The 21,674-nt window shown below is 36.1% G+C and overlaps 2 protein-coding genes across 2 annotated transcripts; both read left to right on the top strand.

Annotated features, from left to right (window-relative positions):
- The first annotated feature begins 6,062 nt into the window (after positions 1–6,062).
- Positions 6,063–7,178, top strand: LOC131484017 (olfactory receptor 6C74-like). The gene has a single exon (XM_058682311.1). It carries the CDS (start codon positions 6,240–6,242, stop codon positions 7,176–7,178), a length of 939 nt encoding a protein of 312 aa, XP_058538294.1. The 5' UTR covers positions 6,063–6,239.
- A 12,630-nt stretch (positions 7,179–19,808) lies between these two features.
- On the top strand, positions 19,809–20,786 carry LOC131484016 (olfactory receptor 9K2). Its single transcript, XM_058682310.1, has one exon. The coding sequence runs from the start codon at positions 19,845–19,847 to the stop codon at positions 20,784–20,786; it is 942 nt and encodes a 313-aa protein (XP_058538293.1). The 5' UTR covers positions 19,809–19,844.
- The last annotated feature ends 888 nt before the right edge of the window (positions 20,787–21,674 follow it).

Genomic DNA, 21,674 nt, shown 5'->3' with positions numbered 1-21,674 from the left:
TGTGTATAAATCTGGATAGATATAAATATATATTCCCTTGCTCTATCACCTGAGGGTATCCAGAACAGATACTCCAGACACATTCCAATAAAGGGAGATTCTAGAAAATGCCTGACAAGTACTTCTCAGAACTGTCTAGGTTATAAAAAATAAGAAATGTCTGAGAAACTGTCAGTCTACAGAAACCTAAGGGTACAAGTCTAATAAATTTAATGTGATATCACCCAATACATTGTTATATTATTGCTTTAAACAAACTCCAATCAGTCAGGTTGGTACACATTCCAGGTGGGAACACGGCCACAAGGGGTCTAGTGGATTCAAGTTTAATTCTGGATAAGTTTTAAAAAAATGTCCTTGTCCCTTCTGCACCTGATCTTTCTAGATGAAAGGTCTCAGTGTGAGTAGGGGAATAACTGGAAACTAGATGCAATTATAGCTACTGGAATGGACCACTCAGATTTTGTAGAAGTGGAGAGAGAGAAAAACCTGGTGTCAGGCAAGATACCTGCCTTCCTCCAGAAGACAAATACTCCAATGCAAGAGCCTTAAATTTACGTGTTAGGCCTGCCATCCTCCACCAGATGGTCTCTGAGGATAGCAGAGACAAGAGGGGACCACTCCAGTACCTCCTGGTCACCCCCATACACCTACCTTCACCCTTAGGCAAAATACTTCTTTTTATTTAATTTTAATTTTTTTTTTTTTTTTTTTTTTTTTTTTTTTTTTTACTATTTATTGGTCTTTAAGAGAGATAGAGAGCAGAGGAAGGGCAGAGAGAGAGAGAGAGGGAGACACAGAATCTGAAGCAGACTCCAGCTCAGAGCTGACAGCTCAGAGCCTGACACGGGGCTCAAACTCATGAACCCTGAGATCATGACCTGAGCCAAAGTCAGAAGCTTAACCAACTGAACCACCCAGGCGCTCCAAAATACTTCTTTTTAAAGTTTAATTCCAGGGGCGCCTGGGTGGCTCAGTGGGTTAAGCGGCCGACTTCGGCTCAGGTCATGATCTCGCGGTCCATGAGTTCGAGCCCTGCGTCGGGCTCCGTGCTGACAGCTCGGAGCCTGGAGCCTGTTTCAGATTCTGTGTCTCCCTCTCTCTGACCCTCCCCCGTTCATGCTCTGTCTCTCTCTGTCTCAAAAAAAATGAATAAACGTTAAAAAAAAAAGTTTAATTCCAGTAAATTAACATACAGTATAATATTGGTGTACAATATAGTGATTCAACACTTGTATACATTATTTAGTGCTCATCATAAATGTACTCTTGATCCCTTCACCTATTTCACCCATTCCCTATCTATCTCCCCTCTGGTGACCCTCTGTTTGTTCTCTAAAGAGCCTGTTTCTTGGTGTGTCTCTTTTTCTTTCTTTCTTTGTTTTGTTTCTTAACTTTCACATATGAGTGAAATCATATGGTATTTTTCTCTGACTTATTTTATTTAGAACAGTATCTTCTGGATCCATCCATGTTGTTGCAAACGACAGGATTTCATTCTTTTTGTGGCTGAATAATATTCTTTTATATTTACCACCTCTTCTTTACCTATTATCTATCAGTGGACACTTGGGCTGCTTCCATAATTTGGCTAAAGTACTACAATGAATATAGGGGTACATACATCCTTTTGAATTAGTGTTTTCATATTCCTTGGTGGAATTCCTGGATCATAGAGTAGTTCTAGTTTTAATGTTTGAGGAAGCTCCAAACTGTTTCCCACAGTGGCTGCATCAGTTTGCATTCCTACCAACAGTGCATGGGGTTCTGTTTTTCTCCACATCCTCACTAGTACGTTTTTTCTTGTGTTTTTTATTTTAGTCAGGAAAAACACTTCCAAATGTCTTCCTCACTCGTATTTTGAGTCATAATGAAGCAGACAAATGTCACATGGCTAATGGCTTGAACAAATAGAACAAATTGGATTAAATACACTTAAGCAGTCCCTCCAAAAATAAGTTACTGAATTGGGAGCTCTAAGGCTTACCAGCCAGCTGGAAGTTACATGGGAGGCTTGCTAACCTGTAATCTGAATGATGCACGCTTAATGTGGCTGCCAACCTCTAAAATTGTAAACTCTTTCTAGGAGACCTCATGCACTCTTGGGTTTATACTTCCTGTGTGAGGGCTGGACATTGGTTGGCATCTTGTTGGAAAACACTGTGGTACCTTGGGAGTAATAAGAGAGACCTGCAGGTTAATCAGAGAGGTTAACATAGGAACATGCTTAGGGGAATTTGCAGCTGAAGCCAAGTTGGTATAGAAATGAGGGGTGGATTTGGTGGAAGGAAATTCTGAAACATTTCCACATGTTGTGATAGCTTTTGTTCTGGACTCTGTTTTCAAGAATGTTTTGTAATAGATTTGGCCTATTTTTCCCCTTAGCAGTAAAGACACTCTCTTCTAGTAGGGCAAAATTAAGCAGACTTTCTCTTCACAAGACTGAGAATTTCCTAACCTGGTGTTCCTCAGCTTTAAATGTAGGTGCATTGTGTAAATAACAATATCTATTAGGGTTAGGGCCCTTCCTTGAAGAGAATTTAGGGGTCAGGAGAACAGATGAGAACATGAAGCTCCTGCTTCCTGCTATATAATACATAATAAAGTTTTCTGTTGCTGACCTGGTAGGCTTGCCTCCCCATCAGTATCTATGAAATGATGGTGGGCCAACCTGTTAGACTCTAGGTAAAAGTTCAGACCCTTCTCGGGTTTTGATTAATACCATAGATTTGGTAGAGTGTAAGAAAGACAACTATCACATCATGGAACTCTTCTATGAAGTCACTGTGTTTCTTAGCTGGTAGGACCTGTGATGGTGTTAGGAACTTGAGTCTGCTGTCCCTTATTGAATGGCCAGTGTATTCCTCATGTGCTTGCTCATACTCATGGTTCCAAATGGTTTGCCATCCAACCTGCATCACAACAGTGTGAGGGACTAGCAGAGAGGAAGAGGAGGGCAAACCCCTCTTATCAAAGAACAATCAAAGGAAATTGCATATCTCCACTTATGTCCTTTGCTCATAATTTAGTCACATGGTCACAACCAGTTGCAAGGAAGGCTAGTTGTAGACAGAGACAAATATTCCATTAATACAGAGAAAGTGGAGAATGCTTGGGTGTTATGAAATAATCAGTCTTAAGATCTATAAGATCAGATTGTAAAGACGATTTGGAGGAAAGACTGAATTCAGAATAAAAACAAAATGATTATATGGAATAAAATGTTAGATATTACAGGTGCAATTTTTTCTATGACAGGTTAATAATTTCTCCAACTAATATTGTCACTTGTTATTATCAACTAAAATTTTCTTTTTTGACTTCTAGTTTGTTATCTATGTATTTAGGGTTTCAAAACACATCTGTGTGGAAGGGCAAACACACATTAGGGAAATCTATACTGAAAGCTTTGGAGACAGAGTTAAAAGCAGTTTTGAAAAAAAGTATATAATTTATTTTTTTTTTAAGTATTTAGTGCCTAGGGAGAACTCGTGCGTAATGTATAAATTTGTGACCCTTTGAGAATGGTCTTCTTGGATTTCATATCCTCTGGGGACTCCTCATAATCTTTAGATATTTTCTTTCAAGATACAGACAGCATAAATATTCAATGAGATCAAGTGCTGATGAATTTCATATGGCACTGTGAATAATACCAAGAAAAGCACTCAAAACATAAATAAGTCAATTGTAGTGACAGGGAAATTTAATAGTCTAAAACTCTGAAAAAAAAAACCTTTTAAAACCATTTACAAAGTTGCCATAAATAAGTAAGAAAATCAGTCACAGATTGTGGGGTAGAGGGAGAATCCTACAGAGAAGAATGGAATTATCACTGTGGTCTGTTCAGCATGATGATAAAAGAGTTAAATATTGAAGCAGAGATAATTTGCTGGAATAAATCTGTTTAATATCTTCAAAAAATGTGTTTGATTTTTAAAGTGCTTTTGGCAGACTGATTAGGACTCAAAAGGATGAAAAAATTGGTATGTCGAAAATTTAAAGACCATATTTCCATTAGATTTGTTTTAACCCATTTTGTCTTATTTTTACCATTATGGTATTAACCTTATTTTTCTAACCTTCACATTTTGATTAAGGGGAAATCATGAAAAAAGACAGAATACAATGAAAATTTAGTTTTGAAAAACTCTACCTTTTTAAAATTTTACTAATATTCATAATATTTAACATAAGCTTGTCTTCTAATGGTTTTGTAGTGTGAGCTTTGTTAATTTTTGTACAATATGTGTTGGGGATAGTTGGTGGGTGTAACTGTTGTAGTTGGACAAAGAAATAATCTGACATAGTAAAACTCTGATTTAGGTGTTTTAGATATAACATTCCTACAGTTGTTGCCTTTGGAGTAATTTGTGTAAATGAAGAAAAATTTATGATTAATCGTTTCACAATTATGTGAATGTAAGAGGAATGTCCAGGAAAAACAACCGTCCTTTCTTTTATACCCATATATGTCTACATTATTAACATGAATTTGACAACAGATCTTATTTTTTACCTACACTTTTAGATATAACTGGAAACAATGTTTATTTGTACTCTATGTTTATTTTTATTTATGTATATATCTTTGAAATTATATTCTATGTTTTAGAGATTGAAATAATTATATTGATATTCTCAAAACAGAAAACATTGTCTTATCTATGGCCCATTACTAAATCTTATTTATTTTATGTGTTTGATATGAAGGTACCAAGGAAAGAAATTTTCCTTAGAATCATTATTAAAAAAAGAAAAAAGCACAATAAACTGTCCTATAATCATTGGTAGAAGTTGTTATTTTTCAGAGCACAACGTAGGGAAAAACACTCTTTCAAACTTAATCTTGGTGTCCAATTTGCTAGCTGTGCAAATCAGAACAATCTGATTGTCTCTAATATATGCCATATGTTGAGATGACTACTGTTATCTATAGTTAATATTTATTTAATTACATTTTAGCCAAACATTTGAATATCCTTATGATAAGGAAATACATGCCTCCTAAAATTTTCTCAACACTATTCTGTGATTCATTGTATTTGAAATTTACCAAATACTGTTCATCTCTTTTAAGCTATCCTGACCCCAAATTGTTCATCTTTTCAGTCTGTATTTTACAGAAAGATCAAAATGGTAAGTGTAAATCATAGAAGCAGAGAGAGAAATTTCATGACAAATATTTTCTTATAATTTGTATTTATTAATACTTACAAACTTACATATTTTTAATTTTAGGATTATTACTAATTTAAATGTCTTAATCTTCTTTCAATTTTTCTTACTAATTTAATTTCTTCCTTAAGCTCAATAACCTATTTCTAAAAATCCCTTCTATATCTCTAGGTTTCCATAAAGATTTATCTTTATCTTTCTCCCACTTCATATGATTTCCTGAACTCATATTTATATATTTCTATATGCTTCTATATCCATTACTCTCATTTTAATTTTTTTTCATTTTTCAGAATCATAACTTAGAGAGGAAAACTGCAGTTTCTTATTAGACACACAAATATTACCAGAATATTCCTGCTGATTTTGTTTGGGTGTACAACGTGGGAAGAGTGGGAATGATAACAGAGTTTGATGGGATGGAAATACTACTAAGGACAGAAAATAAAACTATTCATGATGTTTCATATTCACTTATTGGCAACTGTATCTCATTAGCCATGAAAGTAAATGACAGAAGAATCAGGCATTTGAATTTGATTAAGTAAAATGGTAAAGTTATATAACCCTGTCTATTGATGATGGTGAGGTGTGTGTGTGTGTGTATGTGTGTGTGGTGTATTTTATGAAACCATTTTCTGATATAATTTTAATGACAATCATTTTGGTTCTGAATGCAAAGCTCTTAATTGAATAAGAAATGGTATCCATCTCAATTCTTGCTAAAATCAAGAGAGAAGAAGCATTTGTGCATGTTTTAAAACTCCTTCTAATTTCCCTCATATAAAAACAGTCAACAACCGCTATCATATCAATCATCGCTATCATTATTCTCTGGCAGAATTGCAAAGTAAACATAAAATTCTCTATCCAGATACTTTGGAAATGCAAAGTATTGTTCTTCCTGGCATAACCTCCTACAATATGAATGGTGTTACTCTATCTGAAAGATTGCTTTCCTAATTTTACTTTAGACACTAGTTACCACTGCTATTTTCCCCTTAGGACTATCAATTTCTTTCTTTCTTTTCTATTTAGACCTGGAAAAGTAGAGGACAGTAATGGGAAATCACACACAAGTGACAGTGTTTATCCTGGCAGGTTTGACTGATGATCCACAATTGAAAGTTGTGCTGTTTTTCTTCCTGCTTCTCACCTACCTGCTAAGTGTCACTGGCAATCTGCTCATCATCACACTCACCCTGGTGGATGTCACCCTCAAGACCCCCATGTATTTTTTCCTTCGGAATTTTTCCTTCCTAGAAATTTCCTATACTACCACATGCATTCCCAAATTGTTGGTTGCTATGGCAACTGGGAACAAAACCATTTCCTTTAATTGTTGTGTTACTCAAGTGTTTTTTGCCTTCCTTCTTGGTGCGTCTGAATTTTACTTGCTGGCAGCCATGTCCTATGACCGCTATGTTGCCATCTGTAAGCCCCTGCATTACACAACCATCATGAGCAGTAAGATCTGCATGCAACTTGTCTTCTGTTGTTGGCTTGCTGGGTTTTTTGTCATCTTTCCACCTCTCCTCTTAGGCATAAACCTTGACTTCTGTGCCTCCAACGTTGTTGATCATTTCTACTGTGATACAACTCCCCTGCTGCAGATCTCCTGCTCAGACACACAGCTCTTAGAGACCATGGGATTCATTTCTGCATCAGTGACACTTGTGGTCACGTTGGTAATGGTGATAATATCATACAGCTTTATTGCGTTAACAATTCTAAAAATCCCTTCAACTAATCAGAAGAAAAAGGCTTTTTCAACATGTTCCTCTCACATGATTGTGATATCTCTTTCTTATGGCAGCTGTATCTTCATGTACGTTAAGCCGTCAGTCAAACAAAGAATATCTTTTTCCAAGGGAATTGCAGTGCTCAATACCTCCATTGCCCCACTTTTAAATCCTTTCATTTACACTTTACGGAACCAGCAAGTGAAAAAAGCCTTCATGAACATGATACAAAGGGTTGTTTCTTTCTCAAGCAAATGAATATCCTGTTGCATAATGTATAATGCAAATGAACAAAGGAACCCCAATAATATCAATGAATCTAATTATAGCTTCCAATACATAGTTTCTTTCAATGTTTTTTGCTTTCATGTCTTTGATATTCATCTTTATATCTTCTCAAGCTATATTTACAAAAAAAAAAAATCCTTGTTCCAAAGAAGATAATTTTATTGATAACCTTTAACAGATATTTTTTCTCATCTCACTTCCATTTCCTATAAATATCTGAAATAAATGGAGTTGAGATTTTCAATCGGTCTCTGTTGTCTTTGAATGCTAGTCAAGGATCAAAATATCTTTTTATTTATATTATATTTGATGTAACATACAACGTAAAGTATTACACCTTTATTTATTTTAGTTGAATGTACTTACAACTAATATTCATTTATAGTTTTTGTAATACTACCAAATGATTGCTGCATACTCCAACAAAATGAGAGGAAAATTGTGGCAGAGATTAAAGATTAGTGTTGATGCTCAAATTAGAAAATGTCTATTTAAAAATTGTTCATGTGTCTAAGTAGATCCCTTAGAATTTAGTTTTTTAGTTTCTATTAGAAAATTGTTAACGTTTATATCAATTATAGGTGACAAAATGTGTTATTTCACTGCTATATTTTAAAAATTAATTATGAAATTCAAACTTATTTGGTGTTTCTATGCTCAAAAAATCTCTTCAACAACATGGGATACTCTGGAGCTAATTGGAAACTATAAGGGTAATTTGGAAAAACAATGGTAACTCAGTGTATTTATTCTTTTCAGATTTTTATAGACATAGATATAAACATAGATAGTTATCCCAGTAAAATCAAAATAGAATTAAAGTAAAACTTTACTTACAGATTTTTGAGCTGTAGGTCATAATTTAGAATTTCAGGGTTTCAAAACTTTTCTGTGTCATGGAAAAAATGTAAAACATTAAATATAATAAAAACATTTTCACAGTTACATATCATGTTTCATGTTTTTTAATAGAAATGTACGTGCATTAGGCCTTTTTTTTCTTTTTATCTTAACTATGGGTCTTGATTTGAATATTTTGAAAAATACTCTCTACTTCTGAATAGTTCATTAATGAACTGGATCTTTTTTTTTTTTTAAATTTTTTTTTTTCAACATTTTTTATTTATTTTTGGGACAGAGAGAGACAGAGCATGAACGGGGGAGGGGCAGAGAGAGAGGGAGACACAGAATCGGAAACAGGCTCCAGGCTCCGAGCCATCAGCCCAGAGCCTGACGCGGGGCTCAAACTCACGGACCGCGAGATCGTGACCTGGCTGAAGTCGGACGCTTAACCGACTGCGCCACCCAGGCGCCCCTAATGAACTGGATCTTAAAAGATATTTGAGTCATGAATTATTTCAGGAATAATAGTTAATGAAACCATTGATTACATTTTTTCCATGATCATTTATGTATATACTTTTTTAAAGTTTATTTCTTTATTATGAGAGAGCACACTAGAGAGACAGGAAGAGAGAGACTCGCAAGCATACTCCATGTGGTCAGTGCAGAGCCAGACATGGGGCTCAAACTCTCAAACTGCAAGATCATGACTTGAGCTGAAATCAAGAGTTGGAGGCTTAACTGACAGAGCCACCCAGGCGTCCCTATACCTATACTGTTTATATTTTGAGAAAGCCGATCTAATGATCCAGGAGCATTATCTAATTTTAGAAATTAAAAAAGCACAGAAAAATAATAAAAGATACATATGACATATTGAGACAATCTAATAGAGTGAAGCCTAAGATTCTCAATGGTGTTTGTTGTTGTCGTTGTTGTTTTAATTCTTTCATGTATCAATCCAAATGAGTTTGTGTTAGACACACTGTCCAAGCTAAGGCATTAATTTATCATTAAGTCATTCTAAAATGCTTTATTTATATATTTTAATGTCTGTCAACTGCTAGTTATTTACCATAGAGGATATTAACATTTTTTTTTAATTTTTTTAAATTTTTAAAAATTTTTTTCAATATATGAAATTTATTGCAAATTGGTTTCCATACAACACCCAGTGCTCATCCCAAAAGGTGCCCTCCTCAATACCCATCACCCACCTTCCCCTCCCTCCCAACCCCCATCAACCCTCAGTTTGTTCTCAGTTTTTAACAGTCTCTTATGCTTTGGTTCTCTCCCACTCTAACCTCTTTTATTTTCCTTTCCCTCCCCCATGGGTTTCTGTTACGTTTCTCAGGATCCACATAAGAGTGAAACCATATGGTATCTGTCTTTCTCTGTATGGCTTATTTCACTTAGCATCACACTCTCCAGTTCCATCCACGTTGCTACAAAGGGCCATATTTCATTCTTTCTCATTGCCATGCAGTACTCCATTGTGTATATAAACCACAATTTCTTTATCCATTCATCAGTTGATGGACATTTAGGCTCTTTCCATAATTTGGCTATCATTTTCAACATTTCCTAATTGGTTGTGACTATTTCTTAGTTCTTTGATATCTGCAGCAATAGATTCTCTGTTGTCTTCTATTTTTTTCAAGCCCAGCTATTTGTCTTATGACTATAATTCTAAATTCTTACTCAGTTATATTGTTTATATCTGTGTTGAGCAATTATCTAGCTGTAATTTCTTCCTGGAATTTCTTTTGAAGAGAATTCTTCTGTTTTGTCATTTTGGCTAGTTTTCTGTCCCTTATGTGTTTTAATACTTGTTATGAGTCCTGCAGCCATAAGCACTACTATATTAAAAAGGGGTCATATGCTATTCAGGACCTGGCTCTTCAGAGGTGTTTTGGAGTGTTTCATGCTCTCTGTTGTTGTGACTCTGGTTGCTTTATCTCCCTACTCATAGTGGTGGATTGTACCTTCCACCAGGTGTGCTTTGATTTGTTCATTGAAGTATCCTTGGAAAAAAATTTAATAAAAGGGAGGGGTGGTGGAAGAGGCCTTATCCAACACAAAGAGAGAAATGACAAGGGCAGGGGAAAGGAAAACAAGCAAACAAACAAAATTGACCAGGCAGAGTATCAGAGAAACTATATGGCTTAGGCCAGAGAGAGAGAGAGAGAGAGAGGAAAATAAAGAAGAAAGAGATACAGAAGAGGTGTAAAAAGAATAGATTCAAAATGTCTGCATAAAGAAACCAACAGTCAGAGTAACCAGACAGGAGAAAGGAAGAAATAAGAGGAAGAAAAGGAAGAATATATATGTATTCATGCAAAACCACTGTACTGGTATCTGATGGTGCCTTGGAACTGGTGGCTGCAGGGGTTTGGTCAGTGTCAATCTTGCTCTGTTAGATACACAGTTACCAGGCATGAAGGGACATGGTTTGGTGTAGGGGGGTCCTGCCTCCACTGTGGGCCAGTTGTCCCTTCCTTGAAACCCCACCTTGTTGGTGATGGGGAGAAAATGGCAGCAACCCAGTCTCTCCTCCCCAGACTGGGTGTCCCAAGCCAGTCTGTTCAGGCCATCTTCACAGTGCCAGGTGGGTGCTAGTGAGCCAGTTCTATTCTGCTCCATAGTCTCCTGTGCCTCCCAGGTGCTCGGCTAGGAATCAAACCCTGATGTCTTAAAGGATCCCACTCCAGTGTGTTTTGGTTCCAGGGAAGTGCCACTCCTCCCAGTCAGCCAACTAAGGGCCTCTGGCTCCTCACAGTGCTGAGTGGGCATGAGCAGCCCGCTACCTCCCGCTACACCGTCTCCCGGATCTCCCTGGTGCTCTGCTGGGATTCAGCCCTGATATCTTAAAGGATCCCACTCTGTGAGCCCTGGTTCTGGGGTACTGTCATTCTGCCAGGCAACTGACAAAGGGCCTCTGGCTGGCAGAGAGCCTGCAGGGTCTTTTGTTCTCAGAATGGCTATTTACCTTCTTCCCACAGCACTCAAGGGAGAGGATTGCCCTCTCTGGCTGTGCCTGGGAGCCAGCTACTGAGCTTGGATCTGGCTCCCTTCCTCTCCAAATGCATGAATAGGGCACAGAAAGTCCTGCTTTAGAAATTGGTTCTTTCTCCATTTTTTGCGTTCCCCAGTCCGTGGTTTTTCTCTTGTTCAAGTAGAATCCTACACTTCCAGAGCCTGTCTTTTTCTTCCCTTTGTCTCTCCAAAGAAGGGAATCTCTTCCTTCCATTCCTATGCCACCCATTCTGTTTCTCCCAGTTTGCAATCATGCACCTATGGCCCACCATGTTGTCCCCTTGGGCCTCTGGAGATGTTTCTGTCACTTTATAGCCAAGATTCCTGGAATTCAAGTCTTCTGGCCTCAATACTGCTGTGTTTGAGGGACAAGGGAACTTCAGTTCCCCTACTTCTCCATCATGTTGACTCCTCCTCCCCTAACTCATACGTTGAAGCCTTAGCCCCCAGTACCTCAATATATGACTGTATTTGGAGATAGAGCCTTCAAAGAAGTCAATAAAATAAGTCTGTTACAGTGGATTCTGATATAGTTTGGCTGATATCTTTATAAGAAAGTATTTGGACACAAAGAGAGACACTAGGGGTGCATATGCACTGAGGGGCAACCATGTAAAAAGAGAGCAAGAGGATAGACATCTTGAATCCAAGAAGAGAAGCCTCAGAATATTTATTTATGGCACCTCGATCATAGACTTTCAGTCTCCAGAATTGGGAGAAAAAATTGGTGTTTAATGCACTCATTCTGTGGCAGCCCTAGCAAATTACCATAAACATTATACAGAATAAAAAGGAAGATTAATATGTCTTTGTCCATAAGTGACATAGTTGTCTGTGTAGAAAATTTGAAAGAGTTGCCAAAATACCCTTCTAAAGCTAATAAGATATGTAGGAGTGTTGCAGGATACATGGTTAATATACAAAAGTTAATTGCTTTCTATACCACCGATGAGCAAGTGGAATTTAAAATTAAAAACACAATACTATTTATATTACGATTACCGGCAGTAAAATATTTAGATGTCAATCCCACAAAATATGAACATGATCTCTAGGAAGAAAAGTATAAAATTCTAATACAAGAAATCAAAGAAGATCTAACTATATGGAAAACTATTGAATGCTCCTGACAAGGAAAACTTAGCATTGTCAAGATGTCTTTTCTTCCCAACTTGCTCTATTCATTCAATTCAATCTAAATCAAAATTCTAGCAGGTTATTTTTGTGTTATCGGCAAACTTTAGATATTAAATGAGGTTTATCTGAAAAAGGCAAGAGGCTGGAATAGCCAACACAATATCAAAGGAAAGAACAGAATCAGAGGAATGACAATACACCAATTCAACCGTACACAACCATACAACTATACTCATCCAGACTGTGGTACTGGTGAAAGAATGAATAGTCAATGAAATAGTGTAGAGAGACTAGAAATAGAGCCACACTGAAGAAGAAAAGCATAATGTTCTCAATAGGAAAGGAAAAGTATTTGATACAATTCGACATGCATTTCTGATATTAAAAAAAAAAACCAAAATTAATTGAAAGTAGGCATAAAAGACAGAATTAAAGAAAATTTTTATAAACATTTTTTGAAACCAGGAATAAAGAAAAGATATCCACTACCAAAGACTCATCTTCATTTACCAAAGGATTATAACCAATGAAATACAAAAACAAATTAAATATATAAGGGAGGAAAAACACTCATTATTTTAAGATATAACTATCTTCTCAATAGGAAATTTATGTACACATTATGAGGGTGGAATCTTTTTAAATTTACTATTAATATTTGAAATTGATACCAAATTTGGAAATTTGGGTTTAGACCTTCGAGTTTTTGTGTGGTGAATATTATAACCATGAGTTATCCCCTTTAACAAGAAAGAATGTTATTATGTTATTTATGACTTGTTTTTTTATGTATGTAATGCTTTTATGAAAATTAATAATGACTGTGTTTCTACTGATAATGAGTATTATATAATGAATAAAATATATTTATATTCAATCCATTTACCTACATATAATTTTAGGAAGATTGAGCTTTTCTTTTTGATCTATTAATCATTTTGTGGACTTGCAAACAAGGCTATTGAAATAATTGTGATGGGCTAATTAAACAGAGGGAGCACAAACATTATAAATAATTATTTATATCATAATTTCTCAATCGTTACCACTATGTCATCATGAATTACAAGGATTTGGAGCAACCATCTTAAAATCTCAAACAAATATTTATTTATTTATTTATTTATTTATTTATTTATTTAATGTTTATTTCTTTTTGAGAGAGAGAGAGAGAGAGAGCATGAGTAGGGCAGGGGTAGAGACAGAGGGAAACACAGGCTCTGAAGCAGGCTCCAGGCTCTGAGCTGTCAGCACAGAGCCCGACACGGAGCTTGAACCCACGAGATGTGAGATCATGCCTGAACTGAAGTCGGATGTTTAACCAGCTGAGCCACCCAGGGACCCTTTCTCAAAAAATATTTTGAGTACAAAATACGTTTTAAAGTTTGTTTTCCATGTTAATTTGGTATCTTAAATTGGGGAAAGCAATTCCAAAAATATTATCAAATTTGGCTGGTCATTTATGATTTAAGTATAGATCATACATAGTTTGAAATAATATTGGAATCTTAACATTATTAAGTCCTGAGAAAAAAATAAATTGAACCAGGTTTATAGTTGGTGCTGCATGGGATATGAGCATCAGCTGGAAATAAACTACTATTGCAGCATTCTAGTCCAGCTCAAAGTTATTGCATATATCACTTAGAAAGAAAATATTCAAAATAGGCACAATTTCAAACTGCATAGTTATTTTCTTGTCTGGACTATAGTGTCAGACACATATTTTTAGGGTCAGTAGGCTAGTGGTTGACATGGATAACTAGGAACTTGAAATCAGCAAGCTTGAAGGATTACTGACATGATGGTCTGTTTGTAGAGAGACCTGCCTGAATGGTAAAAGGAATTGAGAATATAAATTTCCCACATGAATGCTCAGTAATTTATATCAGATGTGAGGTAGCTTATCAATAATCTGATGAAGGCAATGATCCATTATCTTCCAGATTCTTTGCCATCCAATTCATTGTTCATTCACTAGGTTCTCACCAATAATATAACCATAGTAGAAGAGATAGAACTCACAACATGGATGGCTCAACATTGGCTGACCTGGAAATTATCCATGCTAAGTGCACAATTTTCTGATAGTGGTTATCAAAATTATAGGGAGAAAACCAAGATGTCTACTGATGCATGAATGGATAATGTTGAATATGCATACAATGGAACCTTATTTGTCATTAAAATGAAGGGAAATTCTGGCTTTTGATAACACCGGTGAACATGGAAGACATAATGCTAAAAGAAAATGGCAATCCCAGACAAATATTCTATAATTCCTATTATATAAAGTATCTGAAAAAGTCAAGCTCTTAGAAGCAGAGAGTAGAATGGTGATTGCTGGGGTTGAATAGAGGGGAAAATGAGGAATTGGCATTCAATTGGTTTCAACTTATTTAAATTATGCAAAGTGAACAAGTTCTAGAGATCCGTTGTAAAACATTGTGCCTATAGTCACAATACTGTGTTGTACACTTAAAACTTCTTTAAAAGGGAAGGTCTCATGGTAAATATTCTTACTACAACAAAAAATTTTCCTGATAAATATAGTATAACTTGGGGCTATCAGCCAGTCATCATGCTTCAGTTTGATTACATTGATTTTTCCATGAAGGAGAAGTAGTGATTTGTCCAGGCTCTGCTCTAGTTATAATTTTGCCCTTCCTGCTCAAATTACTTATGTCAATACCACTATATGAGATGCAACAAATGCCTTATTTGTTACCATGTCTATTACACTAGGGCTTTGGTGGAAGACACTCACTTTACAAGAAGAGAAGTAATGGGATACACTCCTATTCATGGGATTCAAGGGAATTATCATGCACCTCGTCAGGCAGAATCAGGTGAACTCATGGAATGGTAGAATCACTTATTGAAGACTCCGTTTTCGGATATAACTGTCTGTCAGCACTTTACACAGTTGGGTTATTGTCTCTAGGATATTGTATTTATACTGCGTTAGCAAATAATACATGAGGTGATTTATTTCATAATGTAACTATTGGCCCAAGTACCGTGGGTCAATGTTGGAATGTCAACTACCACTCTAAAACCTGCTAACCACTTTTTTTTCCTTGCTGCCCCTATGACATTGGATTTTGCTGAGTTATTATACTTACTACTCAACAGAGGGCTAATTTTACTGGGGGTCACAGCAATTTCTCCTGTCTCCTGGGTATTTATTTCACTGAACCGACAGGTAAACAAAATGCTTTCTATACTTTTGGGTACTGATAGTGATTAGCAAACGATATTAATAGAAAAGAGAGGAGGAGGTATAGCAGTAATTAAGGAATTTTCCAGGATGCCTTCTAGCACCACCATGCTTGATGGTAAATATTAATGAACAAGTATGGTATGCTTTTGTACTTCTAATTATCAATTATAAACGACAAAATATAGCTAAAGAATAAATATGGAGAGTTTTAAGTGAAAAGGAAATGAACTTTATGACTAGGAATACAAATATCTCTACAAACGTATTTCATAATATAGTATTTTCTTTCACATTTATGTCAGTTTGCCTATGACACGTTTTGCCATAATGGTAAATTGAAATGCTTCTTTTTCAGTGGAGAATTTCAAGTTGAAAGAAAATTTTGCTCCTTCTAAAGGATTCACAGAAGAAAAGAAAAGAAAAGAAAAGAAAAGAAAAGAAAAGGAAAAAAACCCAACTGTTGTATGTATTTTGACACCTATTAAGTTTAGGCTCTTCTTTTTCCTTTTCTTTCCTTTTCTTTCCTTTTCTTTCCTTTCCTTTCCTTTCCTTTCCTTTCCTTTCCTTTCCTTTCCTTTCTCTTTCTTTCTTATTTCCTCCAAATCTAGAGCATCTGTAATCCTGATGGAGCTTGGCTTTGGCACCTACGTACCTTAGTGACTTCCTTATGCTTCCTTCTTTCCCAGGAGAACTATCTCCCAGAAGGAAAGAGAAAGCTCAATGCTGTAATTATTTGAAAAAGTTACACTGTTATGGCAAAACCAAAGCCAGGATGGATAACTGGTGCTGATATTCTAGTAGATTATCAGAGATTCCAGATGGCTCAGGGCCTCTTACATATCCAAGACAATCTCCTTCACTTCTTTAAAAGCACTTAATATCCAAGAACGAAGGACAGAATATCCTGTGGATTGATTCCTCAGGTTCATTTTGCAAAACTATTGACTGTAATTCCTGGATCTGTTTCAGTCTTAGCAAAGCATCATTTAGAAAATTCACCTTGTGTCTCTTCTACAAAGGACCATAGCATTTTCCAAGAAGTAGACTACTTAAGAACAGTTGTTAATTAGAGCAATAAGGAGAATTAGTCTGATTTATCTATGGGAAGAACTAAATCTTGGATAATAACCATGCATTTGGAATTTCTTTGTGGGGGGGGGTGATTAATTTTATCCTGACATAATGATTATTTAGTACTTGTAGCACAGTCATTAACTAACTTTATGTTTACCCTTTCTAGAATTAAAACAATTACAAGAGGAAAACATTGGGATTCTGCTGCTTCATTTTCAAAATCTGACAAATTACCAGGCCAGGTAAGGTAAGAGTACATCTTGAAAGATGAGAGTTTTGGGGCGCCTGGGTGGCTCAGTGGGTTAAGTGGCCGACTTCGGCTCAGGTCATGATCTCATGGTTCGTGAGTTCGAGTCCCGCGTTGGGCTCTGTGCTGACAGCTCAGAGCCTGGAGCCTGTTTCAGATTCTGTGTCTCCCTCTCTCTGACCCTCCCCCGCTCATGCTCTGTCTCTCCCTATCTCAAAAATAAATAAAACGTTAAAAGAAAAGAAATATGAGAGTTTTGACAAATAATAAGTCTCAAACTGACTATTTCTTTATTGGCTACTCTAGGAAAGACTCCCTTTTCTAGGTATAAATGTCTTCAGGTATACTTATTAACATTAGAATAAGATTTATAGGAATAAATATGGATAATTAAAATGATGTACAATCTTACCCCTTGCAAGATGAGAGGAAATAAATAAAATATATGATTAAAAATATTTCATAACTTCTTCAGGCTCTATTCTCACTGTTTAAGTATCTTATGTCTCTTCAGAACCTAAATATTATATACTTAAAATTTTGCTCTTTTATAATACAATTATTTAAATATTTAAGTTTTGATGGAGGTGGTGAATAACGAAAATATAACAGGGAGACACCATAACACTTTTCTTCAGTGATCTCCTGGGGCAAATATTACACTTCTCTCAGATTTCTTTATTCTTCTTAATATTTTAACAGTTTCTCTGATTCCTTCCCTCAACATAGAATCGTTTATCCAAAAAGCCCATACACATATTTATTTTCAATCTAATTAGTGCCTATTATTTGGTGTGCATTGTTGGATTGAACACAGAAAGATATGATAATTGATAATAGTTAATATTTGTATAGTGCTTAGTTTGTCATAAATGATACTCATTTATGTGCATTATCCTTTTTTTTAAGTTTATTTATTTATTTTGGGCACCTGGGTAAATCAGTTAGTTAAATGACTGACTTTTGATCTCCGCTTAGGTCACGACCTCATGGTTTGTGAATTTGAGCCCCCTTCAGGCTCTGCGCTGACACAGCAGAGCCTGTTTGGGATTCCCTCTCTCCCTCTCTCTTTCTGACCCTCCCCCTTGCTCTCTTTCTCTCTCTAAAATATAAGTAAACATTTAAAAAGATGTTTATTTATTTATTTTGAGAGTGAGGGAGAAAAAGAATCCCAAGCATGCTCCATGCTGTAAACACAAAGCCTGAAGCAGGGCTCGAAGTCATAATCCATGAGATCATGACCTGAGCTGAGATCAAGGGTCAGTCGCTTAACCAGCTGAGCCACCCAGGTGCCTCTTATGTGCATGGTCTAAGTATATACCCCCAAGAAAACTTGGTAGTTATGTTGTTTTATCCTTGCTCTATGTGATGATACACTGGTATAGTAACTTGCCGCAAAATTACATCAGTAACTTAAGGAACATAAGGATGTTGTACAGGAAACAAATAAGTTACATAAGTCACTTAGTCCAAGGTCCCAGTTAGTAAATGCGAGAAGCAGCACTGGCCGTTCCTTTACTTAAATCTAAACCCATGCTAACCACCTCAGTATTTCAAAGTCCTCAAGTTTTTCTGAGCCTGCATGTTCAAATATCATGCAATATATTATCTATATAAAAAATATTGACTGCTATTTGCCGGACACAGAACACTGTGCTGAATTTATGGAGGACAACTTGAAGTTTGATCTTAAGGAAGAACTTATGAATATTTAATATGCATATTAAAATGTGGTGATCATAGCTACCATCCTTGGGAGCGTGATCTATGCAGAAGTGTCTTAACCTAGGTTGAAAATTGGAGAATTTATTTTGGAGATAAGAAACTTTAACTGAATTCTGAGGTACAAATAGAAGTCACCTAAAGGAACCAGAAGGGCTTATTATAAAAGGTGGTATCCTGCAGTGAATGAGAATGGAGGGATTCTGGAGCCAAGTTTTTACTCTATAAATTTGGATTCTGACCCTGGTACGTGGTATCAACAGACTTAATTTCTCTGGATCTCAGTTTCCTCTTCTGGAATATAATAGTACTCACCTCATATTATTGTTGTGTGGATTAAATGAGCTACTAAAAAGCATTTAGAAAAGTGGCTGGCAGGCCAAAAGTGCAACATTATTGTTGTCGTTTTTGTTATTATTATTGTTATTATTTAGGCTGAAAAAGTTGCCATATTATTACTATAAGCAGTTCAAATTCTCAGTTGAGCTGTCTAGTAAATGAGGTATGACAACTATGAAAGTCATATCCAGCGTAGAGAAGAATACAGTCAACAATCCCTCATATATATCTTTTGCTCAGTATTTTTCTCTAAAGTAACTTTTCCATCTACACTACCTGGAGGTCTCTTCTTTAAAAAATTCTGAGATTCAGGCTGAGTTAATGCAGGGAAATTATTCTTATGAAAGGGTTATGGATGCCCATCTGGTAGAGACATCTTAACATGAGTCCTGATAATATTTGTGTTTATGTGTGCACAACTTTGATCTTAGTGAGCAAATAACCTATACCACAATTCAAAGTTTCCATTACCTACAAAAAGTATTTGCACCTTTTAAGTAATTTTATTAAAGTCATTCACTGTCTCTAGATCTGTTTACATGTAATATAAGTTAAATCCTCAAAGATAGGGTTTCCTGAAGGAGGCTACTAAATCCCCTAATATATCCAAATGCAGACACTGTAATTCCTTCCCAAATGTCATGTGTTAAATTATTTGTGGTCTCTTTCAGGTCACCTTTTCACGACAATGAATTTATTGCACAAATCATAAGTCAGAAACATACACAGAAGTGATACTTGCAAACGTGAAAGGCAATTGGGTGGAAGGAAACTGTATTAGATTCAAGGGAAAACATCTAATCCACCGTTGCAGAAAGAAGGACATAAAACTAACATTTTGATTCATCTTCAGTTTCAATGGCTTGAAGTGAAGTCACATTAATTTTATAAAGTTAACAAGAATAATGATTATACAATGGCTTTGTAATCCTAATTCTGCAATGGTCAAAGGGCTATGTTCAAAGCCCAGAATCATTTGTTTATTTTTCCCTGTGCCTCTCAGCAGGTTTCTGCCATGGGTGACAGGGGACCAGACAATCACTCAGAAGTGACTGACTTCATCCTTGTAGGCTTCAGGGTCCGCCCTGAGCTCCACATTCTCCTCTTCCTGATCTTTCTGCTTGTGTATGCCATGATCCTCCTAGGGAATGTTGGGATGATGACCATTATTATGACCGATCCCCGGCTGAACACACCCATGTATTTCTTCCTGGGCAACCTGTCCTTCATTGATCTCTTCTATTCGTCTGTTATTGCACCCAAGGCCATGATCAACTTCTGGTCTGAGAGCAAGTCAATCTCCTTTGCAGGTTGTGTGACCCAGCTCTTTCTCTTTGCCCTCTTCATCGTGGCGGAGGGATTTCTCCTGGCAGCCATGGCCTATGACCGTTTCATTGCCATCTGCAACCCACTCCTCTACTCTGTCCAGATGTCAGCACGTCTCTGCACTCAGTTGGTGGCCGGTTCCTATTTATGTGGCTGCATCAGCTCGGTTCTTCAGACCAGTATGACATTTACTCTGTCCTTTTGTGGTTCTCGGGCCATAGACCACTTTTACTGTGACACTCGCCCACTTCAGAGGATATCTTGTTCTGACCTCTTCATCTCTAGAATCATTTCCTTTTCCTTATCCAGCATCATCATCTTGCCTACCATCATAGTTATTATTATTTCTTACTTGTATATTGTGTCCACAGTTCTCAAGATACGCTCCTCTGAGGGACGTAAGAAAGCATTCTCCACTTGCAGCTCACACCTGGGAGTCGTGAGTGTGCTGTACGGTGCTGTGTTTTTTATGTATCTCACTCCTGACAGATTTCCTGAGCTGAGTAAAGTGGCCTCGTTGTGTTACACCCTAGTCACTCCCATGCTGAATCCTTTGATTTACTCCCTGAGAAACAAAGATGTCAAAGAAGCTTTAAAAAAACTTCTGGAGAAGAAAAATCCTATTCTTTGATTATTGTTTTTTTTCCTCCATTGATTTTGTGGCTATTTCTTTCATACTCCTTGTGCCCATTAATGAAAGTTATTCCATTAAACATCATAAATATCTTACTGTAACTGTTTTCTGGTGAGGTACCTGGAACATTGTTCATCTTGAATGTCTCAGATATTGGAGATGTCCTGGATGTTAGAGAAACATTTTTCACAATAATCCTTCCCACTACCTCAAATAACATTCTGTTTCACAAAATTGATCTGTATTTATTTAATGGCTTGCTGCTGAGCACGACTTTTCTGTTAATTTAGTGTATAAGCAATGTTTTGTGAGCTGATTGTTTTGGAATTTCTCCTTCCTTCATAACATAATCACTAATATTGACAAGAATATCCTACTTATTTTTAAAAATAATATGTTTTCCAATTACGTAACTACTTTGTTTTAGCATGTTATGTAGTAATTGAATTTTCTTTTTGAATCAGTGATGTGTACTTTGTCAAGAGGAAGTGATAATAACAAAAATAAATAATACATAATCTTTGGTATAAAGATTAATTTGGAAATTTTTACATCAAATGATCAGGCATTGTAGAGTATTCTAAGACACTGTTAGTTGCTAAATCTGAATATAAAGAACCAAAAAGGAAGATAGAAACTTGCAAACATTTTTGAGCAATCATTGACTCCATTTGGGCTATCATACATTGTTTTCCTGGGTTAATTATTGTAAAGAATATTTAATAAAGGAATAGAGCAAGTTAGTCATTAACATAGTGTGTTGTCCAAAATTTACTCATCTAGGCCTATGAATATTTATATATTTGATTAATTTATTGACAGTGTAATATGTCTTATGGTAGGCTTGGGTATAAATAACCTTATTTATATTATATTATATTATAT

The sequence above is a fragment of the Neofelis nebulosa genome, chromosome 8 (genome assembly GCF_028018385.1).
Source record: "Neofelis nebulosa isolate mNeoNeb1 chromosome 8, mNeoNeb1.pri, whole genome shotgun sequence".
Taxonomy (NCBI): Eukaryota; Metazoa; Chordata; class Mammalia; order Carnivora; family Felidae; genus Neofelis; species Neofelis nebulosa.
Note: the sequence above shows the minus strand (reverse complement) of the source record. Positions and strands in the feature narration are given on the sequence as shown.

What these genes read in the sequence shown, in the direction of transcription:
- LOC131484016 (XM_058682310.1), top strand. Translation starts at nt 19,845, where the DNA reads ATGGGTGACAGGGGACCAGACAATCACTCAGAAGTGACTGACTTCATC.
- LOC131484017 (XM_058682311.1), top strand. Translation starts at nt 6,240, where the DNA reads ATGGGAAATCACACACAAGTGACAGTGTTTATCCTGGCAGGTTTGACT.